A 27,863-nucleotide genomic window follows, 5' to 3' on the forward strand; every position below is an offset into this window, starting at 1 on the left:
TCACCTGGGATAAGGACCCTTCCCCAACCTATGGCCCTGTATGTCACCTCGGGCCATAACTTGGTGGCTGGTCATTATCCCGCGATAATGACCCCCGCCCGTCAGTCTATAAAGCTATATTGATTGGTCTTAGAAAAGTTAACCCCTTTGCATTAAACTGTATATCAAGCCGTGAAAGTTTATGTTTACCTGTTTGTTTCGATAGAGAAATGGGACGCTTTCATAAAGGACACTGAAGATATCAACACCCTCAGGGAGTGTGTTCAGATTTTGTTTAATAGCAGATATGGTGAGTAGTTGCCCGAATTGAATTCCCTTTCTTGTCCTCATAAATTCAGATTTGTTTTGCATCTCACCACAGCTATTCCTTTTTTCCCATAACCACGCTGAAAGCCCTGCATTGTGGCTTATGCAAGTATAAGTTTAATCCTTCTCTGTTACCATTGTATGTCTTCATTAACGTGAACTATCATGTGTTCATCTTTTAAAATGTACAGTTTTCTATTGATTTTTTTATTAGCATACAGTTTCCAATTGAAACCGTTCAGCTATATTTATGACCAGGAAAAAAGAAAAAAATGTACAGTTGTATTTTAGACCCGAACAGACTGCCTGTAACTCCAAAATGTCCTTAACGTGTTTGTGGGTTGATGCTACAATGTCGGTTTTGTTGTACTTTTTTCGTTCCCCTCAGACTACCAGAGCATCATCATACTTTGGACCTTTTTAGCTGCCTATAGGGTTAGGAATATGGCTCTGGCAATAGTGTCCGGGTGCTTGAGAGGACATTCCTCCACGGCACCACTGAACTGCCTGCAGCGGCCGCATCAGTGTGCTTAAAGCAGGGATGCATAAGACGGGGCCTGTAGGCCACGCGCAGGAGCCCGCCCATGCCCCTTCCCCCAGCCTCAAAGCCATGCAATGCTCGGGTGAAGTTAAGGGGCCTCCTTGATGAGTTCAGAGCTCCTCGCTAGTTCCTCCAAGTGTTATTGGTTTTACCATCAACATCAGGGTCAAGGCGGAGGTCACCGCCACAGTCATGCGTGGTAAGTGGGAGTGGCTAACTAGTATTAAGAATATAAATATATAGTCCAGGAAAGAAGACACTAATGAAAACACGGTCATTGAGGTTTGGCTTTTGAGTTGAATATTTTTCTGTGCAGGCGCTTTTTATTTTAAAGGTGCAGCATTGCATGCGCAGGTGCTGCCATTATATGTGAGCACCTACCAAAATGCCCCGGTGACGCCATCCAATGCTAGTTAATGTTTCTCGTGCGGCGTTTACATTTCACCATCTAATGTAATGCTTTGCATGCATCAAAACATCTGCAGTCTAAATAACGTGAACATCGGGCTTGCTGTGAAGAGGCAAGCACGAGGTAGGCGGCGAGTGTAGAGACAAAGGAAAGGAAATTGTAAGGTAGCTGCCAGTTCATACACCACCTGCGAGGTAGGCCCTGTAAATCGGAGAAGGAAGATGGGGGGGAAGAAAAGAGATTGGTTTAGCATAAGAATGAAGGGAGGGTGTGTATGGATGCCATGTGGAATAATAGTAAAAGAGGACAGACGTGAGAGAAACAACAACATTTGGTGTCACAGAAAGGGAGTGAGCATTTGGTGCTAAGTGAGGATATGGTATGTTATTTATAACGCGGTTAACACCTTGGGGTTTCTAAGCGGGGACCCAGGGATCAAACTTGTGTTGTTACGTGTCGTTTCGCTTCCAAGGCGAGCACGTTGCCCCTGAGCTATCCTCAATCTCCACTTAAATGGCGGCAGAGCCAGGTATGTGCACACGCTCGTGTGTGTGTCTTTGCAATTGAGTGGCTCAGATCTGAATAACAGATATTTCCGCTTCCCAAATGAAGCACTGCCGTCGGCTAGATCTGGCTGACTCTGCTCCTAACCCAGGGTGGCAGCCCTCTGAGTCTGTCGTCCCTGATCATGGGAGTAGATCTTGTACTCCAGGAGTGTGTCCACTAACAACTGGATTTTTTTTTCAGTTGTACACTTTCACTATCCCATTCTCCCTCTAAATCCTTTGAACACTCTCCCCAGAGCTTTAATACATAAACAACATTTATACAGTCCTATCTCCCGTCCCCTTTCCTGGATCTTAATGTGAGGGGATCCTGCGGATAGTGGAGCGGAGCCTAAACACACCAGCACGCGCTTCCCCTTTAAAATCTTTGCACATGAATGTGGGCTGCACCCATGACCCCGCTCCACATGAACCCTGAGTCCCTTTCTCAGTGTCCGTTTTCTTTTCCTCAGTTCACTGCTTCCCTGGTATCCTTTTCTTTGATTTATTTTCCCCACAAACACCTCGGTTGCTTCTCTGTGTATGCCGGGTAAATCAGGTTTTTCCATGTGCGTGAGGTGTCACAGACCATTCTCAGTGATGGACCCACGCAGTCTGTGTTTCACCACTGGGATACCTGTGCACTCTGTGACACACGTTTGAAGAAGTCACCAGAGCATCAGCTGACGTGCTGGGATGAGATCTTCAAGACTAACCCTCCGAATCACGTCAGGAACTTTTTGTCTTCAAGAAAGATAGGTCTCTTTTCGTCACCCCAACCAGGTGATTCCTTCCTGGGAGTGAACTTGGTCAAGTGAGCTCATTCTGGGTCTGTTGCGGCTACCCACAGCACCACCGGTCTCCACTCTGAAGTCTCTGGAGAGGATATTACCGGTGCCTGCACTAAGAAACATTCGGGCTCTGTTATCGGCTCCTTCCATAAAGTACCTGCAGGGTCTCCAGCTTCGATTAGTTCTTCGCACCAATCCTCTGAGGGTTCCACTTCAGCCTTTCTGGTCCCATCACCACATCACACTTGCGGGATACAATGCCACACCGTCCTCTGGTGGTAATGGTATCAGATTTGTACTCAGGCCACTCACCGGGCGATACCTCTCTGGCGGTGTCAGATGCACAGGTTTCTGCCCCCAGCCCCTTTTGGCTCACTGGAGCTTCCACCCTTTTCACCAATGCTGGACTGGACTCATTCTCTGGGGCTTCTTGGCTCCACTGCTTTCTGTGCCCCAAAGCACTTGGATCCACATGAGCTCCTCAGGTGTTAGGAATCGGTGGCAGTAAGCAGGATTCCCACTTGTCCACCAAACTCACCTGTTGCCGTGGAGGCTGGGATCTCAGTGAGTTGGAGGTTTCTGGCTGAACGTGGTTCTCTGCCCTCGTCAGAGGCCATTTCCAGGTTCGGCGTAACACGGACCGATGCGTTAGGCTCCTTTCCTCTAACTGCTGGTGCGAGTGGCATTGAATCCGATGGCAGAAACAGGATAACGTTAGAGACAGTACCTACAGTCACTGTTCTCTCAACGGTCTACATCAACAGCCCGTTAATGGACCCTAAGTTCCAAAGGTCTTTGTTACCTCATCTTTTTATGTTATAGGAATTTAGCCTTTAGTCAAATAGTAGTTTCTTCATTTACTTTCTACGAGTACCACAAGTTCCAATCACCTTCAAAATGTTCAAGGTTGGGTACAGTTCACCAGCAGGTAAGCTCCTGTTCAGGGTATTTCTTGAGTTACTTGTGTAACCTATTATGTGACATCTAAAGGATGTTATGTTCCCCTGCAGCTCCTGTGCCCTTTATTGATTGTCATAAGGAAAAGGGGGTGTCAAGTAGCATTCCTGTCTTCTTGGAAAGGCTCACGTTGTTTGTATTAGTCTTATTTGAGCGGCTGACCTTTCCTCAAGGGTAGAAGTGCTTAGTCTTCCATGGCTACTGACGATCTCCAGTTCATCTGACCTTTGGCTGACATCAGGGCCTTCTACCTGTTTGGGTCATGAACACACCTAGAAGGAAGAAACCTTTTTCGAGAGGTTTGAAGACCTCATGCATTCCAATCCCACGAGGCAATATTTCAAGGGCCTTATGCAGGAGGTGCTCTGGCCAGTTACACCCCAGCCCACGGTTACTATGGTGTCCACTCGTGAGCCTCCAGCATCTCTTCCTCAGGCATTGGGAGCAGCGCCAGTCTTGGGTTCCACCCTCCAATCAGACCCGTTGGCGCTTTTGATGTTCCCTTCTTTACCACCTATTTTACCACCAACATCTCTGCCAATGCCTCTAGAGCCTCCAGTGCCAAAAGGACCCTTCTCTGCCATTGCCACCATTGCCTCCTGAATTGCCAGGAGATTACCAGGGATACATGGATGTCTCTGCAGATGACATGGGGAGGTGTTCATGTCTGTGAAGGCTTTTCACGGCAGGATTCAAGGCCTGATGCACATTCCAATACCAGAGATATCTCAGACAGATCAGGGGGTCCTTTCCTCGGTTCTGTCATTTTAGTGGGCAGAGAAATCTGGTGTATACTTTTAGCCAGATGTAGCAGATTCTGCCCTTCCGCCTCAGCTCAACCCCCAGAGTCTTCACAAAGCTGATGGCCGCAGCTTACCTTTGTTTGAAGGGAATTCTCCTTTACCCTTATTTAGATGACTGGCTGGTCAGAGCGGTCTTGCCAAGTCAGTCAATGGGTCCTCATATTTTGATTGGGGCTTTCCACCAATAATAAATTATCTACACTGGTACTGTCTCAGAGACTGGAGTTCATAGATTTTTTATGGGCCTCCCAGGGAGGGAAGGTGTTTCCAATACACAAATGTGGGTCCGTTTTTTCAACCACAGGTCCTTCACAACCAGACCACGGTATGGGGCCTCGGCAAGTCTACTGGCGGTGCCCATGCAGAGGCTGCATATGCGCCCCATAAAACTCCACCTCGTTGCGCAATGGGACCAAATGAGACCCGAGGACAAGCAAGTTCAGATCCATGGATGGATCGAAGAAAAGCTCCTCTTGAATGATTGGAATCATCTTTTGGGCACGCCCTTTGAGGATTTTCCTCACCAACAAACAATGATAACCGACTCTTCCTACAGGTGCTGGGGTGCCATTCTGGGAGAAGTACAGATCCACGACTTATGGAGTCTGCAAGGTGCGGAAGAGCAAATAAATTACCTGGAACTGGAGGCGGTCTTCCTAGGCCTTTAAGCCTTCTTACTAGTTCTAAAAGATTCCACACTCAAGATCATTACAGAAAACGTGATGACCATGTTTTTTTCTGAACAAGCAGGGAGTTACACAGTTGACAAAAGCTGTGTGCACTGCCAAAGCCGATATGGGAATGGGCACTGCAGAACGACTTCTTCTAGTTGGCCCACTTGCATGAATGGACAAAGAGGAAGCAGATGTTCTAAGCAGAATGGGGTAGAATGGAGCACTCCAATCACGAATGGGAGCTTCACCTGGAGGTCCTGGGGGAGTTTTTTCCAGGGCCACGATCGCACAGTTGCATCATTTTTCTACAGAAGTGAATCACAAGTTTCATCTTTACGCTTCTTGGTAGGGAAGAAAGGAGAACTCCCTAGGACAGGGTTGTCCATCTCCACGCTTCGAGGGTCGGAGACATGTCAGGTTTTCAGGATATCCCTCATTAAAAGTCTTGAGATACTTTTACCTACATTTAGGATCATGGTATGCAAATTTCAATATTAATGATGGATATCCAGAAAATCTGACATGTTTCCGGCCCTCGATGCCTGGAGTTGGACAACCATGCACTGTTGTTCCCTTGAGACAACTTGTTGGCGTACGCCTTTCCCTCTCTATCTCTGATTCACAAGGTTCTCAAGAGGTTCTGCAGGGGCAAGAATTGTCCGATTCTCCTGCTCTCTCTCCATTGGCTGAAGAGGCACTGCTTTTCAGACCTCCTGCGCGTGCCATTTGGACCCCCAATCCTTTGCTTGCCCTTTCCGAAACTACTTCTCCGAAACTTCTTCATCGGAAAGGGTGGGGGATTGTTCCATCCCTCCCCTCAATTGATTTCCTTGGTACTTCGGCACCTGAAGAGTAGACTTTTGGCCAAGAGTAGACTTTTGGCCAATTAGGTTTACTGAAAGACGATATATGTATCCTGACAGCTTCCAGGAATGATCCACCATGTCTCAATACAGACTAAATGGTTTAGGTGTAGCCATTGGTGCCTACTTGTCGAACACAGAAATAGTCATTGGTCTTTCCAAATCGGTAATTAAATACCATTTTGTGGGACTGTTTCACCTGTACCCTCATATGTGCATGCATATCCCAGCATGGCATTTGAACGTGGTCTTGACGGCAATGGCCCATAAAACCTTTTAACCTGTTCTCTGTTGCCGCTTGTTTCCTGGAAAACAGCTTTCCTGTTAGCAATAACATCAGTTAGGTTAGTGACATAGGGTTAGTGACTTGCAAGCCCTCTCATCGGAAGAGCCTTACATTACCTTTCATAGAAACAAAGTGGAGTTTCATGCTCACCCTTTATGTCTTCCAAATGTGGTCACTGAATTTCACATTAACCAAGAAATCTCAATTCCGGTATTCTTTCCGTACCCCCAGATGGAAGCAGACATAATTCTCAGCTGTCTGGACTTCCCTAGAGTCCTGAAGTTCTATCTCGAGAGAACTAGACCTCTGCTGCCGTTGGACAGACTTTTGCTCACATTTGGTGGTCCCAATCCAGACAGACAGGCAGCAAAATCTACCATAGCAAGATTGATTGTTTCCTGAATTATCCATTATGAGCTCCAAGGCAAATGGCCCAGTCATATTGAATGCACGCTTGACCAGGGCAAGACATTTACCATGGGTGGCAACTTGTAAAGCGACCACCTGGGCATCACCCTTGGCATTCTGCAGAACATATTCTCTAGCCAGCAGCTCTAGAGGACACCCAATTCGGGAAAGCAGTTCTGTGCAACATCTTTGCATCAGTTTAAGGTTCTTTGACCAAGGGAGTCTGATATTGCTGGGTACTTCCAGGCCTCTCTGTGGATAAAGGATCTAAAGGTTCGGGGTGTCTAGGAAGGAATCGAGGCATGGCTGCGACCCATGTGTGCAGCCCACCTCCTCATGCAAAATATTTAAAGAGGAAGCATGCATTTCTGTCCCCTGACTCCAGTTCCATACCCCCTCCACAGGAACTCCCAAAAGTATGTAGGAAACAGGACTTTGGACTAGGGGCGCAGTAGTCACAATAGTGAGTAATATTTCCTTTTCAGAATATGTTGGCCTTGTCAGCCCATTTCTCTAGACCTTTTAAGAGAGATGGTTTATGCAGTTGGTGGCCCTTGTCAAGCAAGCCTTTCACTATACTTAAAATAGACCAAGCACTCCTAGAGCCCCTAATGCATCCAGGCTATTACATTTGCAATTCATTCTTTTTATATTTCTAGTCATGCGTTCCACATCTTAAGCTCTCATCCATGTCACCCACCAGGCCGGTACACAATATGCCCTAAAACTGAGACACAGATAGATGCTGTAAGACCATTATCGTGGTGATTTGGCACAGTATAAAGCCCTTTAATTCATTTTCCTGGAATCATAATTTGTCTTCTCATGCAGCAAGTCTTGCCAGATTCTTCCTGCTTCTAAGTGCTGTAAAAGCAAGTGTTGATACCGCAATCTATCAACCTTGAAAGGATTAAAAGGTATTGCATGAGTAGGCAGTTTTAAGGTACTCAATTGATCAACTTTGAAAGGATGAAAGGCTAAATCAGTCCTGCCGCAGGATTTGAACTTCCAAAGGACAGGCTGGCCCTTGTGAGTGGGGAGCACTTTACTTGTGAGCTGTCCACCTGGGCAGGTGGGATAGGTACCATGCTTGTACGCCCTTTCATGTGTATGTGGGATCTAGGTCACCTGGCCGAAGCCCGCCCACCTGGTGCCTTGCTGGCTGACGCTCTTTTTCACCACTTAGCAAGCCCCGGCCACCTGGTGCCTTCCTGCTTGCTGCTTTTTTCACCACTTAGCAAGCCCCGCCCACCTGGTGCCTTCCTGCTTGCCGCACTTTTTTCACCACTTAGCAAGCCCCTCCCACCTGGTGCCTTCCTGCTTGCCGCTCTTTTTCACCACTTAAGGAGCCCTCCAGCCTCTTTTTCTTTGCAGATGGAGAGCAGGTGCAAGTGGATCTAGGTCACCTGGCCTAAGCCCCACCCACCTTGTGCCTTCCTGCCTGACGTTCTTTTTCACCACTTAGCAAGCCCTGGCCACCCTTTTCCTATCTCCTCCCCTTACTTTCTTCTATGCACTTACTCTATCAGAATTGTCCCTGGACCTAATATGATAGCAACCTCGTCTGTTTCCTCCAACCTCCCATTACTGTTTTTTTCCTCCTAACCCCCACCCTCCAGCACTATTTGAAATGTCGTCATGCCTAGTATGATAGTCGCTTGTTTTGTTCCTCCCCTCCCTTTCTGCAATCCTCTCGCTCACCTTTTGTTTTCTCCGGCTCTACCAGAAATTTCGTCAGGCCTAGTACGGTAGTCGCCTGTCTGTTTCCATTTCCTTCCCACTCTCCCTTCCTTATCTAGGTTTTAGCTCTTGCACTATCTGAAATGTCGTCAGGCCGAGTACGATAGTTAATTTCACATCCTTAATGTTCATGGCCTGTAAGAATGTCATTGTATTTTCCCTTGTTCCATCCCTTGCCTTGAAGTGCTTTGAAACACATTGTGTATATGCACTATATAAATAAACTATCATATCATATAATCACACACCAAACAGTGTCACCAATGCCACCGATGCCTTTCAATTCCACATATGCATCCCACAGGCCCAATTTGCCTTAAAACGCACAGTATTACAATAATGTTATCAAAACGTCTTTGTGAATTTATCCAAACGCTTCGAAAATTGTTTCTTTTTAAAAATCTCATCACGTTTTTGCTCATTATTACTGCCTCTAAGTGCTCGATTCTTTCTCAAATTTTGTTTCACAATCATTCCTTGCAAGAGCAACCCACCACCTTCCTACTAATTGAAATGTGCACCCTTTTATGCATTTTTAATGTTAATCGCCATGTTTGCTGCACCATTTGGCAAGTGTGGCAACCAACATTTATTGGGTAGGACTTGCGATCGCCTCATGATTTGGTATTTAAATCATATCATTTTTTATCTATATTTCTTGATCAGTGGTCTTTTAAGAATTTTTGGGACTTGGAACCCCCACTATCATAACAATGGAGGTGCTACTGTTTTGGTGGGCATAGTGTTTTTTGTCAGTGGCTACTGACCAATGTGGCCTCCGGACAAAGACCAAACGGACCACTATAACCCACTAAAAACTGCTTGAGAGCCTCTGACTGAGAGAGTGCCCTTCTGCAGCCTCCAGAAGAGAGGGATCTGCAGAAGAACAGCAACTGTAAGGATCATGCAATGACCGCTGCCAATTTCACACATATGTTTCTGCCGGGCGGGGTAGTTTTGGGTTAGCGGGAGGAACAACATTTAAATAACTAGGGACTGACACAACGAACATCATTTTCTTTTTGGTTTTGATATCTGATATTTCTATGTACCTATATTTATACTTCTTTGAAGTCTGATCTTTTTTCTCCAGCATGGGGTCTGGCATGGATTCACATGCTCATGAATATTCCCCGTCGTCAGGCTGGGAATCCTCGGTAAAGAAAAAACCAGTATCAGTTTCGTTTCTGATCTGTCTTTCGTAGTAATAACCAATCACTGGTCTCTGCGTCATACTGACCACAGCCAATGACTGCCCTCTACCTAAGCACCGCCTCTGGCAGCCATCTTCAGATTTTTACCGCACGTTCATGTGTTGGGATCCTCGTGCTATTGCTCTCGAGCGTTAGTGCTATTTTTCGCGCTTTTTTCACAAAAAACTTCGATTCTTTCGGTCAAAAGAGCCTCAAGCTCCACCGATCCTACATCCGATCAACGGGGACCCGTGTCGGATTCATCTGTGCCCCTCAAGGGTGAAGATTTCGTCGAGCTACACTTCGGAGGAATCCAGAAGCTTCTCAGGCCCGGTCTCGGAGATGGCCCAGGAGAAGGGAAGCTCGACGCCCGGAAAGCTGTTCAGGGTCTGCCCTGGATGCCAGCTGCAGAACGTCTTCAAGGAGGACGAACACTCTTTCTGCCTTTACTGCCTTCATGAGGACAAGACGCACGTGGAGAAGGACTGTGCGTTTTGCGGCAACATGTCGGAACGGACCATGAAGGACCGCCATCAACGTCTCGCCAACTGGCTGGAGGGTAAGAGCCCGTCTGGCGAGAAGAAGAAGAAATCCGAGCGGTCTTCTAAGACCTTTGAGGGCGCCCCGGCGACGGGGGCCCAACATAAGGCCAAGCACCGCGAGTCCGCTGGCACCGGGAGCGCCGAACGGTCGGGCTCTACGGGCGCCAGGCAGGGCGCACCCTCCCCGGCACCATCAACCACGAGCCAACGCTCTGGGTCGGGTAAGAGGAAGGCCGAGCACCCGGCGAAGCTCCTGGAGAGGCCCCGGTCGAGCTCTAAGGCAGAGGAGGAGCGTGGCAGTGCCCCCTCCCTCAAGGATAAGGCGGTGAGCGCACCTAAGGTGGTGAAGGCCTTGATCCATCCGACCAAGCCCTCTATCGAAACGGTCGCGGCGGCCCTGGCTCAGCCTGTGGTGGCTGCACCAGTGGTGGCGACCTCAGGGCCCAGAATCTCCCTGCCTCCTCGGAGGGAGTCTTCCTTTGTGCCCATCGATAGGACCCCCGTGAAACCCTCCGTGGGGAAGAAGAAGGGGGGGCAGGGCGTCGTCGGAGATTCGGCCTCAACCTCAGAAGAGGAGCTGATCGAGGTCTTAAGCCACGGCCTAGGCGTGGAAGAAGGCCAGCCCGTCGGAATGGACCCCGACGCAGGTGACGACGATGACATCGTCGAGGATACCGACGGGGCCCCTGCTCGCCCGTCGGATTCCCCTCTGCCAGCGCCGCAAGACAACTCGGCGGCCATTTTGTTGGCCATACAGTCCTTATGCTCTGAGATAAGGACGAGGCTACCGTTACCGACGGAGGAACCTCTCCCGTCGGGGGATCCAGAACCGGGACCTTCTGGTGTTCCCCCTACCAAGAAAAGAAGGATCCATCCACCACCTCCTTTTCAACCGTCGCGCCCCTTCCAGCCCTCCTCCCCGTCCACCCGAGGGGATGATACGGGGACTGACACGGCAGCGACGGGTACGGACGACGAGGCATACGACGAGGATTTTCCGTCGTCGCCTCCCACCAGGGCTTCTCCGCCCGAAGAGATCGGATCTTTCCACTCCATGATCTCCAGGGCTTCCGAGCTTTTCCAACTCTGCCCTGAGGAGAAGAAAAAGGAAGGCTTCCTTTATCAGCGGCGCGAGGCCAAGAGGAAGACGGTCCTCGCAGTGCCTCTGTTGGACGACATTTGGGATGAGGGCCTTTCCCTCCTCAAGAACCCTTCCACGACGCCAGCTAGAAGAGACCGGTACGAGAAAAAGTACCGGGTCCCGGACACGGCCCCCCTATGCCTCCGGGCGCAGCCTACCCCGGACTCCGTCGTCTCCGCGGCAGCCAGGAAGAAAGCGGGGGGGGGGGTGCGGCCTCCACATCGACTTCCCCGCCGGACGGCGAGGGAAAGAAATTGGATGCTATGGGACGTAGAGTCATCTCGTCGGCAGCGACGACGATTAAAGCGGCCAACGCCTTGGCTATCGTGGCCCGCTATGACAGGGAGCTCTGGTACAAGATAGCTCCCCTGCTGGATTTTCTGCCGGACGACAAGAGGGCGGAGGCCCTTGAGATCCTGCAGGAAGGTGAGGTGGCCTCGGACCACGCCATCACCGTGGCGACGGACATCGCTGACACCGGGTTCCGCCAGCTGGGCAACGGCGTTTGCCTTCGACGTCGTGGATGGCTCAAAGCTACGGACTTCCGGCAGGACGTCCAGACCAGAGTCCTGGACATGCCCTTCGACGGGAACAACCTGTTTGGGAAGACAGTGGACGATTCCCTTCAGGCCATCAAGGCGGATACTGAGACGGCCCGTGCCCTTGGAGTCCTGCAACGACGGACGCCCTTTCGGAGCGGCGGAGGCAAGGGCGCCTCCAAAGGTTCCGGCGGCGGTTTCGCTTCCTACCGTCAAGCGGCCCGCTCGTCGTCGCAAGAGGCCTACAGAGGACGAGGCAAGTCTAGCGGACCCCGCCGTCGTCGCCAAGGAGGTCAAGGCGGCAAGGCCGCGTCCAAGCAGGATTGAACCGGCCGTGGGGTCGGGCCCCCACCGAAGCACCCCGGTGGGAGGCCGGCTGGCGGGCTTCGTCAGCGTGTGGGAGTCCATCTCCACTGACCGTTGGGTGCTGGACGCCCTGGCCCGGGGCCACGCGCTCGAGTTTCAAAGAAGGTGCCCCCGCGTCCACCCCGTGGCCAGGAAAGAACTTCACGTCCCTCAACTTCTCCTGGAGGTAAAGGCGATGCTCAGAAAGGGCGCCATCGAACTCGTCCCAAAGAGGCTTCGGGGCTCCGGAGTCTACTCGAGATACTTCCTCGTGAAGAAGAAGACGGGAGGATGGCGCCCCATCATAGACCTGCGACGTCTGAACAAGTTCATCAAGGCGCAGAAGTTCCGGATGGTCACCCTCCAGCACGTCCTGGGTCAGCTGGAGGAAGGAGACTTCCTATCGTCGTTGGATTTGGAGGATGCCTACTTCCACATTCCCATCCTAAAGGGGCACCGCAAATTCCTCAGATTCGTGGTCCAAGGGCGTCATTACCAGTTCAAAGCCCTTCCCTTCGGACTACGGTCGGCACCCAGGGTATTCACCAAGTGCCTCGCACCGGTGGCGGCGCAGCTGCGCCGCGAGGGGATTCACGTCTACCCCTACCTGGACGACTGGCTCATCCGCGCCAAGACGAGGGAGCTCGCCGTGGTCCACACGGCAAGGACCGTCCAACTCCTCACAGACCTGGGATTCTCCGTGAACTACGCCAAATCCCACCTGGTGCCCGCGCAAGTCGCACTGTTTCTGGGAGCCAGGCTCGACACAGTGTCCCTTCTGGCCTCTCCGTCGGAGGAGAGGACCAGGACCATCTTGGGCAAGGTGCAACGGATGTTGGTGGCCGACGCGGCCAAAGTGAGGTCCATCAAGTCCCTCCTCGGGATGATGTCTTCCTGCATCTACCTCATTCCCATGTGCAGGCTCCGGATGCGCCCGTTGCAAGAATTCCTGGATGCGCGCTGGATCCAGACGACGGGCAGCTTCGAGGAAAGGATCAAGCTCGACGAGAGTTTCCGACGAGCGATACGGTGGTGGGGCACCCGCGCGCATCTGACGGCGGGCATGGACTTCCAGACCCCAGCCCACCAGGAGACTGTGACCACGGATGCCTCCCTGGAAGGGTGGGGAGCGCACACCAAAAATCTGCACGCAAGGGGACTCTGGCTCCCGACGGAGAAGTCCCTGCATATCAACGTCCTGGAGCTCCGTGCAGTGTTTTGGGCCCTCAGGTCCTTCCTTCCGTCCCTCAAGGGCAAGGTGGTGAGGATCTTCACCGACAACACCACCACCATGTTTTACATCAGGAAACAGGGCGGAACCAGGTCCCCAGCGCTGTCCAAGGAGGCGCAGGACCTGTGGCATTGGGCCGTTGCCCAAGGGATTTTTCTGGTGCCGTTTCATCTGGCAGGGATAAAAAACACCATCGCCGACTCACTCAGCAGGGAGCTGCGCTCGTGCCACGAGTGGGAACTACGGCAGGATCTGGTGGATCGCCTCTTCCGACGGTGGGGCACACCCCAGATCGACCTGTTCGCGACGGCGACGAACACCGAGTGCCGGAGGTTCGCCAGCAGGTTTCCCCAGACGAGGAGCATGGGCGATGCTTTCTCGTTCCCCTGGGAGGGCCTGTTCCTCTACGCGTTCCCTCCCTTGCCTCTGCTAATCCGGCTCGTCAACCAGCTCAAGAGGTCACGGTGCAGGATGATCCTCGTCGCACCTGCGTGGCCGAGGCAGATATGGTTCCCGGACCTTCTGGACTTGTCAGCGTCCCCGCCGATCAAGCTGCCGGCGGACGCGGATCTACTCTCCAGGGAAGGAGGCGCCATCCTCCACCACGACCCGAAGTCGCTGAACTTGCAGGCCTGGCTCCTGCAGCGCTAGAGTTTGGAGGATACGACATACCGGCCGATTGCAGAGAGGTTCTTGCAAAGGCCAGGGCGTCCTCGACTCTTAAATGCTACGGACACAAATGGAAGAGGTTCTCTGTCTGGTGCCACGCACAGAAGATTAACCCTCTACGGATTACGGCCCCCCAAGTACTGCCGTACCTGCTGACGCTGGCCAAAGCTGGTCTGGCACACGCGTCCATCAAGATTCATCTTGCTGCGATCTCCCGATACACCAGAACCACGGGGCGGACGTCCTTGTGGTCTCATCGTCTGGTGAAAGAGTTCATGAAGGGACTGTTCAGATCGTTCCCGCCGGTGAAGGCTCCGGCCCGGCGTGGGAGCTCAACGTGGTGCTGACCAAGCTCATGGGACCTCCGTTCGAGCCTCTGCACTCGGCCCCGTTGAAGTTTCTATCGTGGAAAACAGCTTTTCTTGTGGCCATCACCTCCGCACGACGAGTGGGAGAGATCCAGGCCCTTTCCTGCAAGGCCCCGTACTTGACTTTCCACGACACGAGGGTAGTGCTCAGGACGCACCCCTCCTTCATGCCCAAGGTACCGTCGGACTTCCATCTCAACGAACCCTTGGTGTTACCTGTGTTCTTCCCGTCGCCTTCGTCGCCGGCTGAGAGGACTTTGCACTCGCTGGATGTAGCTAGAGCGCTGAAGTTCTACGTGGACCGCACGAAGGGTTTTCGGAAGACGTCACAACTCTTTGTGAACTTTGGACCTGTCAATCAGGGGAAGGCTCTCTCGAAGGCTTCCATTTCCAGATTGCTCTCCGGCTGTATCATGTACTGTCATCGGTTGGCAAACCGACCGCTGCCTGGCCGTCCGAGAGCCCATTCCACCAGAGCGATCGCAGCTACCACAGCGTTCCTTTCTGGTGTGCCCCTGCTGGACATATGCAGGGCTGCTACGTGGAGGTCGACGCACACCTTCACAAAATTCTACTGCGTCGATCGGGATTCCAGGGAGGAGTCCAGGGTCGGCCAAGCAGTGCTGCGCAACCTGTTCGCCTGAGGTGAGCCTGGTGAGGAGGTAAGATGCTTAATGTTGAGTTTGATGTAATGCTTAATGTTGAGCCTTTGCCACCTCCCGTGGTTGTGCATGTGTGTACTGCTATGTATTCTTTATTCATGAGCATGTGAATCCATGCCAGACCCCATGCTGGAGAAGGAACAAGTTACTTACCTGTAACTGTTGTTCTCCAGCATGGGTCTGGCATGGATTCACATGCGAACCCTCCCGCCTACCCCTCTGCGGCTCTTCACTTGGTCATACTGCCACTTCACGTGCTTCCAAATCTGAAGATGGCTGCCAGAGGCGGTGCTTAGGTAGAGGGCAGTCATTGGCTGTGGTCAGTATGACGCAGAGACCAGTGATTGGTTATTACTACGAAAGACAGATCAGAAACGAAACTGATACTGGTTTTTTCTTTACCGAGGATTCCCAGCCTGACGACGGGGAATATTCATGAGCATGTGAATCCATGCCAGACCCATGCTGGAGAACAACAGTTACAGGTAAGTAACTTGTTCCTTATCGACCATATTTAACCTCTTCAAACAAATTGAAGACCTCACATGTGTTTTAAGTCACCAACACTTCTAGAATAAGAGATTGTTGCTCCAGTCTGTTGTGTACATCAACAGAGCCCAAAAAAGTTTTGCCGGATGACATCAGTAAACGGTTGTGTATAAGGGCTGAACAATTAAGAGTGGTACAATATTTAGGATATACAAATTAACATGACCAAAATTAGTGAAGAGAGGTAAATAACAGATTTTCTTTTTCAAATAGGAGCAGAAGTGCGAGAAAGAAGATGGACGGCAGACAGTAAACGGAAGATCATTCCAAAATTTGCAAGCTAGTGGAAGAAATAGCAAAAACGTGATTGACACAAAAGGGCTGGGGAACAGTCAAAAGAAACAGAAATTGTGATTGAAAAGTACAGGCAGGGGGGATACATTGAAATTAAGGCAGAAAATAAAAGAGAGCTATACCAAGAAGGCACTAAAAAACAATACACAAAAAATGAAATCACAAGCGAGATTCTAAAGTTAGCCAACGTAAGGAAGTCAGAGCAGGATGGACACAGTTGCGTGGAAAGAGACCAAACAGCACCCGAATAGCAGAGTGATAAACAGGGCAGAGATGAGTCAGATGATTAGTAGGAAAACTGAGAAGTAATCCCTCCTTCCAGTTCTCAAGTCTTGAGAAAACAATGGCAGAAATGAGAAGTGTAGCAGCATACAAAATAAGGAACAGGCAAGCTTTTCAGAGATGCCAGCAGCTGAAATATGTAAGGAAAATGATAGGGAAGATTTGAGGATTAAACCTTAGTTGCGAGCAGACGAGGGACGGTGAGGGAGGGAAAGTGCTAGAGACAGGAGGGATGGGTGAGGGAATAATAGAGGCAGGAAATAATAAAACTTGCGCTTTAGAGCGATTAAGGTGGAGGAAGTTAGCTGACATCCAAGACTGGATGGCCAATAAGCAGACAGAAGGAGAAGAGTGAAGAGTGTCACTCAAAGATGAAACGTAGAAAAAGATTTGTGAGTCATCTGTGTAGAAGTGGTTGGAGAAGCCTAATGGTGAAATAGAAGATAAGGGGGTTTGTGGCCAGCAGCGCCACCGATGTGGCAGCTCGATCTGCTGATGGCCTCTGTGTATAACCCAGTGCTTTGGAGGAAACAGACGGTTTCTGCGGCTCCCCGAAGCCGGGGAAGTTACACGCATCGATCGGAAACTATGGAGTGCTAAATGAGCTAGCATTAACAAGCGCCTACAGAGCGAGAAAATCGCGGGTGGACCCGCGACCCCGACACCAGCGAACCAAGATGGCGGATGGCCGCAGTGCAGAGGAAAGCGGGAGGCGCGACCCAAATGAGAGCATAGGAGCGGAGAAACCCACACGATTTGCCTAGCCCGGGCAAAGGAAGAGCGCAGCTGCCCAACTCCGTGGATACGCCCGAGCAGAGAGGGATATGGTGACTGGCGAGAGCGAAGAGGATGCAAGAGCAGCCCCGGAGGGGAACGGTAGGCTCCTGGCCCCTCCCCTGTGCGGTTCCGCTATCGCACCAAGCATATGAGCAAGGAGGTGGCCGGTCCGTATCGGCGGTGGCTCCCCGATTGGGAGGCCCATTCCTGCACCGGGTAGCCCATAGAAGGCCAGTGTGAATGTGCCGTGGTCTCTGGTGGTGCAGCGACCATGCAGGGTCAGCCCACGCCGCACGAGTGAAGAGGGCTCTCATTACCAACATGACCCCAGCGAGCCCCAGGGCGGGGGTGAAAATCTGCAAGACCGCAGGCCAGGCATCACGCCGTCTACGTGAACTCTGAGGCAGTGTACCCGCCACACATTTCTCCAGCACCAAGAGCCCCGCTAGCCCTGCTGCATTCTTGTTTTGACGACGGTGAGCCGTGGTGTGAGCTCTTCCGCCCCATACTACGCTTGTGCCAAGAAGGCCCGGCGGGGGCAGAGGTGAGCCTGCCCTCCTATGAGGGAGACCTAACTGGGTGATGTGGAGGGAAGGGGTCCCTAGATGCCCCATAATGTGCCCCATGGAGCCTGGAGGAGCAGGACAACAGGGGGAAATATAAGAAGGCCACCACGGCAGAGACGCACTCCCCCAACACCACAAAGGGTTGTCAATTGCCGGCGGATTGCCCCGCCCCCCAGGCGACGCATCACTAAGAGGGGCCAACTGAAGGAAGTGGAAAGCGGCCCTCTAGACTGGTCTAGAGCCTCAGAAGTGAGCGTCCCTCCCCCGTCACAGCACCTGCCAACATGAACACATGAGACAGCTCCTCCTGATTCGGACCCTATGGCGACGAAGCAGCAGATTTCATCCACCCTCGGGGGGGCCCGATTCAAGGGGTACACTTTTATACAACAAAGCAGGCAACAAAGCAGGCAATAATGGATATAGGCTGCTCCCAAGATGAACTGTCATTTCAAGGATCCCCTCTGCAGATATATCAGAATCTAGCTACAGTGACAATGCAGAAACGTAGAGCCCTCCGGGCACTGACGCTATTTTTACGGGACCAAAAGATCCAATATTGCTGGCTGTTACCAACGGCGGTCCAATTCTTATTCAAGGGGGTCGCCCGTACGATCGCTCACTTAGAAGATGCGGAAATGATCCTGAATCCTTCTTTGCCGGAAAAAAGAGATGGCGCCACGCCTAACTCCCCCGGGAGTAGAGAAATCCTCCCCCCAAAAGCGAGACGGGTAGCTTGGTCTAGGGTCCAAAAGGGTTGTAACTTGAGATGATGGGTCCCCGCAATTCAAAGCTGCAATCCATGACAGAATCAGGGATATATGCGGAAACAAGTAACAAAATGAGCACAAGAATGGGCTTTACACGGTTGATGCCCAACTCCAAGGTGGATGTCACCTGAAGGCCCTTGGAGAGTCCTGCCGATTGTTCGGGGCAGGAGTGTACTTCGGGGTCCATGGCTGGGACTAAGTTCAAGGTTAGTGGTTGTTATGTTTGACGAAAAGTTTGTTGGAGCACTTTCACAAGACTTTCTACACGATAAACGTCAACTACTGACCTTTTGACTGCCCCCTCCACCCTGCAAAAACGCCAGTGGTCAACCAAGAATCTCCTTTCCAATTTATGAACTTTGTCACGTTGAATGTTAAGGGCCTCAATTCGCTGGTGAAGAGAAAATCAATTTTGAAGCGACTGAAAGACCTAAAAGGAGCAGTGATATTTTCCATCTACTTCCGGAGGATTACGCCTGTCTCCGGAACTGGGATTTCCCAAAGCAGTTCCTGGCTCGGATTGGATCCAAAAAGGGAGGCACAGCAATCTTGGTATCTAGGGGCACCCCATTTGAGGAACTGAACTCCATCATAGACCCGGGACGCCGCTTTATAGCAGTGAAGGGAAGGGAAGGCTCCTTGGCCAGCTGCACTCATTGGGATCAGTCTACGCTCCGAACAAAGGACAGGAGTGCTTTCTATCTGACCTACAAACCGTCCTCCTCCCATTCCTGGAAGGCCAGTTTGTCATCAGGGGGACTTTAATAGGTTCCCTAACCCAGACAAGGACAAAAATCACATGCCTTCCCCCAAGGACTATAAAATAGCACTGGGGATTCTCCACTTCTTTAGAACCCAAGGAGTGGTGGACACTTGCAGGGTGCTTCATCCAGGGGAAAAACTATACTTTCTTTTCGCATGCCCACTGCTCATCTTCACGCATTGATCTGCTCCTGGTTTCGCCCCAATTCCTGTCCTTCATGAACAAGGTCGCCATAGCCCCGACGGTGCTTACAGATCATCCTCCGTTGGTGTTACAGATTAGATCTGGGAGCTCCTTTTCATCCTCTCGCTTACAATGGCGCCTCTAAAATCCAATCGATGTGGTACTAAGAGACGAGGTGGCGAAAGCAATTAAGAACTATTTACAAGATAACCCCACGGAATTAACCTCCCCGGCCACAACGTGGGACGCCATGAAGGCGGTTATCAGAGGGATTCTGATAGCAACATGGCAGCATACAAGAAGAAACAAAGGAGAACCCAATTGGAACAGGAGATACCGACCATGGAGGAGGTACACAAAAAGGGATGGTCCCTGAGGGCGCACACAGCCTTAAGAGTGGCCGGTAACAAACTAGAGGCCCTGTATTACTATTTGCCAAAAGTAATAAGGCGAATCACCTCCAAAAAGCAAAACTGGCAAAAACCAGAAAACTGAATTATATCATTGGCCTCCGAGACTGCAAAGGGGTCACCCACTATGAAGAGCAGAAGAAACTCCAGGTAGCACAAGAGCACTTACTGGAGAATATGGCTAGTGGAGACAGACCAATCGAGGCTCCGAGACAATACATCACAGAGGCCTCCCTACCGCAACTGGCACAGGAAGACAAAGAAGCGTTGGAAGCCCTGATTCAACAAGAAGTGGAAGCCGTCATCAAAACACTGAAACCCTGCGCCCTGGGACCAGATGGTCTATCGTCCTGATTTTATAAGCTCTTTAGACCCCCAGCTCCAGGCGCCCCTAACATCCCTGTTTAACATGTTTCGAGAAACAGTAAGTGTTACCCCCTCGATGTAAAACTCCTCCATAGGCCAATCGCTCTCATGAATATCGATGCTAACATCTACTCTAAGGTGATAGCGAATCGCTTAGCCCCTCTACTCCAGCGATTGATCAACCCTGACCAAACAGGTTTCATATAAGGTTGGAAAACTGGGGCTAACATCAGGAGGGCAGTAAACATGATAGAACTGGCCTTGCGGAATGATGAAAAAATAGCTCTTCTTGCCCTGGACTCTACAAAAGCATTTGACAGGGTGGATTGGTCTTTCATGCACCTGACACTGGAGGCCTTTGCTTTTGGCCGCCAGTTCAGGAGAGTCATAGCTGCCAACTACTATGCCCCGAGTACCTCCCTCCAAGTGAACCGGGAGCGATCGCCCCCGGTCCCTCTCACGTGTGGGACACGTCAGGGATGCCCGCTCTCACACCTCTTATTTGTTCTCATCATGGAGCCAATGGCAGAACATATACGGGGTAATGGGTCAATACAGGCCCCGATGGTGAACGACTCGTCTCATAAGATCTCACTGTACACCGATGATGTGCTCCTATCGATTACCAACATCATCCCCTCCCTACAGGTGGCATTGCAGAAACTCTGAGTGTTTGGTCAAGTGGCGGGGTTTGACATTCATTTTGGAAAATCAGTTGCCCTGGAGGTGGTCCTCACTATACATGAGTTAAAGGCCATTCAGGACATCTGTCCGATTCGCTGGGACACAACCTTGATAGCCTAGCTGGGGGTTCACTTAACGGCTGTGCTGAAGGAACTTTATGGGGCTAATTTGCCTCCCCTGGTTAAGTCTCTCGAACAGGATTTGGAAAGGTGGGAGGGCCAAGAAATTTCGCTAATGGGTCGAATCAGTGCTGAAAAGATGAACCTCCTTCACGCTTGTTATACTATTGTTCATCCCTCCCAGTGGAGGTCCCAAAATCTCTATTAGAAAAGCTACAACGTAAATTGCTGGCCTTTATTTGGCGTGGGAAAAAATCTAGGATCCCGAAGAGGGTGATGATGGGGGGCTCTGAATTGGGTGGTTTAGGGGTCCCTGACATACTGAGATATGCAGAGGCAGCCCAACTGACTCATCTGCCCATGTGGTTGGCTGAGCCTCCAACATCAAGAGAAATAGAGCAAGCGCCAAGCCCCATACACCTGCGCTTCTTACCCTTTATACCGCACCTAGCACGTAAGCAATGGTTTAGTCTCCTCTCCACGATGAAACTTACTCTGAAGGTATGGGATAGGGCCCTGCGGAGGAAGAAGATTGCTAGGGGAATAGGCCCACTCTCTCTGGTTTTTGGTAACCCCAGCTTTGCTCCTGATATCCCGCCAGGAGCGTTCAAGAGCTGGAATGAAGGTGGGCTGCTTACGCTGGGTCAGTTATTTGTGGAGGGCCAGCCGCGCACTTTTGAGGAGTGTAAAAAAGAATTTCAACTCACAGAGAGGGACAGGTTCTCATACGCCCAAATTCGTCACTGGATTACGCACCCCGAAACAAGAGAGAAGGCTACACGACCACTGATCCCACTTGAACTTAATATGGGGGAAGACTTACATAAGGGAGGGATATTGAAACTATACAGACTGCTTCGAGAGGACCTCCTGTCACTGTGTTTCTCAAAATACATGTCCCACCTGGGAGACAGGCTTAGGCACACAACAAGATGATGCAGCCTAGCTGGAGTTTTGGGCTAGAGCCCGTGCCTCCTCGAAATGTGTGGCAAATAATGAGTGTGCGTTGAAACTGCTATTCCGATGGTATTAACCGCAAGTACAGATCCACCATTTCCAGGCCCTATTTCCCCCCCCCTGCTGGCGAAACTGTGGGGCCCAGGGATCGTACTTTCATATGTGGTGGGAATGCCCTCTGATGCAAGTCTTCTGGGAGAATATATTACAACTGATTCACGATATTACAGGTAGCTGCTTAGCGCTGTGCCCGAAGACGATATTGCTGGGTGCTCCATGTGAGGGGATATATCCAAAGTTGGTTGCCCGAGCAAAGCTAATGACTCACCTGTTGCTGGCAGCTCGTATCACTACACATCGGGGTTGGAAAACGGTTGAGGGTCCGGACATAGGGCGCTGGTGGGTTAAGGTTTGGGACATTTTAGTGGCTGAGAGAGTATCGGCTGCAAAGGAGGGGAAGTTGCATCAATTTCAAACAATGTGGACTCCCCTACTCGAATTCGATCAAACAGTCCCAGCCCTGACCTTTAAGCCACGTCTGGTGAGACTTTACTTGGACAGGAATGGGGGTAATGGAGGGCGATAGAAAAGCAGGTGATGCAGACAGTTGGGCACCTGAGGGGTTTGGCAAGGGGGACTGGTTAAGTTTGTATTTTGCTTATCGCTACAGCGAATGCTATGTATTTACATGTGATGTTGATGATCCAACGATGAAAATAATAAAAACAAGTTGGAAATAGAAGATAAGGGAATTGTGTAAAGAGAGAAACACAGCAGACCAAGCACAAGAACCCTGTGGAACACCAAAATGTAAGGGGTACTATCAGAAGTTTCTCCAGCCCAGATTACAGAATAGGTGTAGTTGGCAAGATACGAGCGAAACCAGGACAAAACAGTCCCATTATCACCAAGATGGGGCAAAGTAGAATGAAGAGCAATATGATTTACAGTATCAAAAGCAGAGGAGAGTTCAAGAAGAGAGGAACATTTGGCGTAGCCAAAAGAAGAGTATCGGAAATACAAAGTAAGGCCATTTGCGTGGAATAACAGAAGCGAAAGCCAGATTGATGGAGAGGCAGAAGAAAGAAGTGGTTAAGATGATCAGAGACCGGAGCATAGTCTATGTGCTCCTTGAGTTTAGAGATAAAGGAACAAAGTGATATGCGATGGAAACCTGATGGTAGAAGTGGATCAAGTGACTTTTTTTCAGAAAAGGTAGACTGGAGGCATGTTTTAATTCCAAAGTAAAAGTAGCGTGAGCAGAGAAATGTTGCACAGAGTAGTTAAGTAGGGAAGACGCAGTCGGGGTTTAAGACATTAATGTTAAAACATTTCACTCTGTTTGCCAATATTTCATTTTTATTCATTTGTTTCATTAATATGGTATATTTTGTTTTGCAAAGAAAATTAGGTCCCACTTGACACGTTCATTTGTTCTGGAAATATGAAAAAAAAATCTGTTTTTTATAGTGAAAATGCCACTTCTGAAGTGCCTTGAGATGATTAAACAAGTCACTTTTGAGGGATTGTGAAAAATGTGTGTACCTGAAATGCCCTCTTGTGTAAATCCGACAGTTGTGTTTTGCAGGAAATTAAGTACCCATCAATTATGATGCCAATACTCAGATATATATTGTGCCAGTAATCGGACATAAAGATTGGTATTGATAAGGTTTTTATTTTGCCAGTAATCACATATATATTGTTCTAGTAATGAGATCTATCACATGCTAGTCATCGGCTATATATTTTGCCCTCAGTTTTGCCCTAATCATATTCCAGTGCAGAGGTTTGAGATTGCATATGTTTAACAAATAAGTACAAACAAAGCTAAATGTTTCCCATCTGTATGTTTGTCAATGTTTGCACTTACATAGGATGTTTTTTAGGGCTATTTATATCGCCTCAATCATTGTTTTCTTTTTCTTACAAGCTGAAGCGCTGGGTGTGGACCACATGGTCCCTGTGCCATACCGCAAGATTGCCTGTGATCCAGAAGCAGTCGAAATCATTGGGATTCCCGATAAAATTCCTTTCAAGCGACCCTGTACCTATGGTGTTCCAAAGCTCAAGCGAATTCTGGAAGAGAGGCATAGCATCCACTTTGTAATTAAACGGTAAGACGACCTATACCATTGTATTAGTCTGTAAATGCAGGCTTTTGTTTTGGCTTTCATACAAGGATCGCTAACCAATTTCTACTGATATCTTTAGGACTTGAGGTGATATAGCGATTTAGGATTGGATGTCAAGGACTGCTTCTTTCAAAGTCTCTACAGCCAGGCCTGTCATAATTGCCTTTAAAACATGGAAGTGCATCAGGGGTGTAAACTGATTCAGGGAAGTGTATGTTGCACAATGGATATGAATGGGACAAATGGTTATTGATTCATAAAATAAGATACTAACTCGATGATCGTCAATATGACCCCTGTTCACAAAACTTTGTTTTGGGGCAAGTGCATTTTCGCCCACAAACACTGATTCAGGCATTTGTGATTGTGTGTATTGAAATATCTGTTTTCAAAAAAATGTACGCACACACAGAAATGCCACTTAACAGGTCGGAGAGGTTGTACTTTAATCAACACCCACTGGCATGTGCAAACTGGGCGTTTCTGGAGGAGTACAATGGCCAGCAAATGCAGGGAAACACCTACAGACAATTTACAAAAACTATAGCAAAGGACTCCTTCAGCAATGTTCACATTTTCCAGCCAAGAGTATTCCACCTTTAGGACATGGACAAATCCGCAAGAAGAAAATGTCACTTTAAAAAAAAAAAAATTCCAAAAGTGGTTGGCTTCCCCTCCAGCTTGATACCACTCTCTGGGCGGGAAAAAAGTTACCACATTTGTTTTCACTTTTTGCTTCCCATGATGATTTGATCATTCAGGGAATTAAGCAGAATGATATACTCTTTTTTTGTGACTCAGGTCCATGTGTGTATTGGAAGCGCTGCAGGTGCAAATTGCTCATGGCACATACTGAATTCTTTGCAAACCATCCTGCATGTGCAATGTGAAGGTGGTCACAGCTGCAGTTTGCGCCACCTGCAATTTGCACACATAAATGGCTTTCTTTATGAATTGCATCACATGGTGGTAAATGGTACTGGAAATTGTACCCCATTTTTCATTTCTCCTAATAAGGGTATAGAGTAAAACATGCAATGGTGATTTACCTATCTTCGACCACATACTGTAAAACTCATAACGACCGACTTGTGAATAAAGTCAGCCTGCTTCATTTCTGAAAATTCCTACATAACTTGGCAGTTTATGAGAATGTGATTTCTTGTTATCAGAATCCGTGCATTGCTAACTTTATTTTAATACATTGATGGATCTCCTCAACACCCTCCTTTTCTACCTCCCTCGATGCCTCATCCTGGTTTTAGTCACCATGTAGGAGTTGCACACCTCTCTCAACAGCCCTCTCTCTATGGCTGACTATGACTAATGATCTTTGGTGGCTACAAAAGTAAACTTTTTGACAGGTTGAGGCACGTGTAGCACATAGGTGTAGGACTTTCAGGAAAATACATTGATGATATTTGTAAAATATAATTTGATGCATTAAACCCTTAATTTTGCGAGATGTTGCGGTAAAGCATCGAGCTAAAATGCTTAGCATAGGATAATTGATTCAAATGTGCATTAATCGCTGACCTGTCCAGAGAGTAGATCTTGGTGCAGGGGTCTCTTACAATTGGTTTGTGCTATTGCCTGGAATTTGAGATCTGCGCTTATTATGATATATGATATATTTTATTTTCATCACGCTCATGCACAGGTGTTTCAGAGCGCGACAAGGCAAGGGAGGGGAACAAGGGAGAACACAACAACGATCTTACTAGGCCCAGTGACATTGAGAATGTGCAAGTGCATGGGAAAGAGAAAGGGGAACAGTGCCTGGAAGGGGGACAGTGGAAAGTGCGGAGCAGAGGAGAAACCGATAAATAATCAGATAATGGAGGCAATAAACAGTGGTAGTGCAGCCAGCAAGTGGCAAGTGCTGTGTTTGTGGCAGCAAAGCTGGGTAAAACTGGTAAGTGCAGAAAAAGAAGAAAAATGGGGGGGGGGGCACTGTATGGGTACAGATACAGTCCCCAGTGCAAGGGGTGGCTAGGAGGCCATGCAGAAGGGTGGCAGGGTGAGCAGGGGACAGTGGGTGGCCAGGTGCACAGTGCCAAGACAGAGATGATCAGCAGGGGAAGGGGTGTGTGATTAAGGGCAGCATTGAATGATTCATTGCAGCTGTCCCTTATTGGAATTTTTGTATATTTCAACCTAGGATATGGTGTCATTGATGTCAAAATTGTATGTCAAGAAACAGAACATTTTGTGGCACAAAACTGTACTTTTTGCCACATTTAAGTTAGCTACCACACTCCTTTAGGTTCTTTTTTTATTTTAAACACATTTCGACAAAGCAAGTTCCCTAATTTTAATTTCTGCACATCTTGGGATACTTGTATCGTAGGCATCAGATATCAGAAAGAGACATGAGTTTTTTATTCAATCAATTTAAATGAGTGGCAGAAGTATAAAGTACTACAGTCGCTGCCTTTTTTGCAGTATTTCGGACGTTTTCTACCACGTTTCTAGCACAACGAGGCCAACGTTATTGGCAGAAAGGCGCTATCTAAGACCACTTTACATTATGTTATGTATTACATTTGCAATTGAAACGTTTTGTGTTTTTTTGTTGCGAGTACAAAATTGATAAGTGCTAGAAGCCCTGTTTATTTGTATTATTTGTATTACTATTGCATTTACAGTGTCTTCTATGGCACTTCCGGAGCACAACATCCCTATTAATAGTTTGATAATCATAGATGTAAAACAAAAATGTTGGGAAGGTTTTTTCTGCAAGGAATTTAGTTTGCAAATCAAGATACATATTTATATGAACTTACAAACAAATGATTTGATGGCTGGAAGGTTTTGAATTAATCTTAACCTCTGGCATCTCTCTGGGCAACCTTCCAGACCATCGTTCTTCAGCCTTCCTAGCCATTACACATAGGGAAGAGACCATATCCAAATAAGGCTTGGTCCCACGCCAAAAAGAGGCAGTCCAGTCCGAACTGCTTGCTCACATCCCTTCTGCACGAGACCACAAGCATTCCCAGGCATGTTTCGGACTCTTGAGCATGGAGGCATACGTCCTAGGTGGGGGTGCAGGAACATCGATAAAGGGGAGGGTTGATCTGATTGTTTTCCTATGGGTTTTTAGCAGGTCTTATCTATTCCATTTATTGTCTTACTTTAGGTATATTGAGTGGGATGTTTTATTGATGGATATTAGAACGCATTAAGGACTGCGTGCAAAGATGTCTGTGTGCTTTTCCCCAAAGCTAGAAAAGGTAGCATTTTGTTAGGATGTTTTATGAGTAGGCAACGCTTACCTATGTTATTTCATTCATTTGTTTGTATGTATTTCTATGCATGTGTTTGTGTTTGTATGTGTTTGTAATCCCAATGGTTCCCCTTCATGCGATCTTCAATATCAATCAGAAACATAGAATATTTCTGCACATGAGCGTGAACCAGGAACATACCAAATGCCAATGTTTACATTTGGAAAAATAAGCAAAATAAACTATGCAAATATAAATCATTAGTCCTCCCTTTTTTTCTTTTTTTAAAGGAGAAGCAAAAGACACCTTGCTTTGCATCTGGAAAAAATGAACAAACTGAAATGTAACGTGTAGAGCAACCCACTTGCAGACCCCTGCTCCTTTAAGAATCAGCTTCCAGGGAGATCCCATAATGCACTGCACTGAGAGCTCTCAATTCATTTCTCTGATATACAGAGATGGCTCGCAGAGCACATTTTAAGAATGGACCTTTTTTTACTACAGATGTCAAATTCCCTTAATGTTTTAGAATGTCTTCTGAGTTTTTGAACAGAAATTGGAGGGAATTGTCTTCAGATTCCTTCCAAGTTTTAGCTTTCTTTGCTTCCTCATACCTCTACCATGCCATCCCCTTATGATAACTGCCCAAAATGTGAGGGAAAGATGGCAAAGCAAGGTGAAGATGAAGAGGATCATCGAATTGAGGAATGCCAGGTATGCCAACATATGAAATGGAGGAGGCTTCAGGAGAGAAAGACCACAAGA

The 27,863-nt window shown here is 48.8% G+C and overlaps 1 protein-coding gene across 6 annotated transcripts in view; it reads left to right on the forward strand.

Moving 5' to 3' along the window:
- Window positions 1-27,863, forward strand: part of GTF2IRD1 (GTF2I repeat domain containing 1) — a 1,038,761-nt gene that overhangs the window by 442,603 nt on the left and 568,295 nt on the right. For all 6 annotated transcript variants that reach the window (XR_011274579.1, XM_069614744.1, XM_069614746.1 and 3 more), the window contains exons 8-9: window positions 206-289; window positions 23,667-23,850. Coding sequence is in view for 5 of the 6 variants with exons in the window: in XM_069614744.1 (XP_069470845.1) it covers window positions 206-289; window positions 23,667-23,850 (268 nt within the window). In the remaining variant the exon portion in view is untranslated. The remainder of the gene's footprint in view (window positions 1-205; window positions 290-23,666; window positions 23,851-27,863) is intronic.

This window comes from Ambystoma mexicanum, chromosome 9, assembly GCF_040938575.1.
Source record: "Ambystoma mexicanum isolate Mex_15411 chromosome 9, UKY_AmexF1_1, whole genome shotgun sequence".
Taxonomy (NCBI): Eukaryota; Metazoa; Chordata; class Amphibia; order Caudata; family Ambystomatidae; genus Ambystoma; species Ambystoma mexicanum.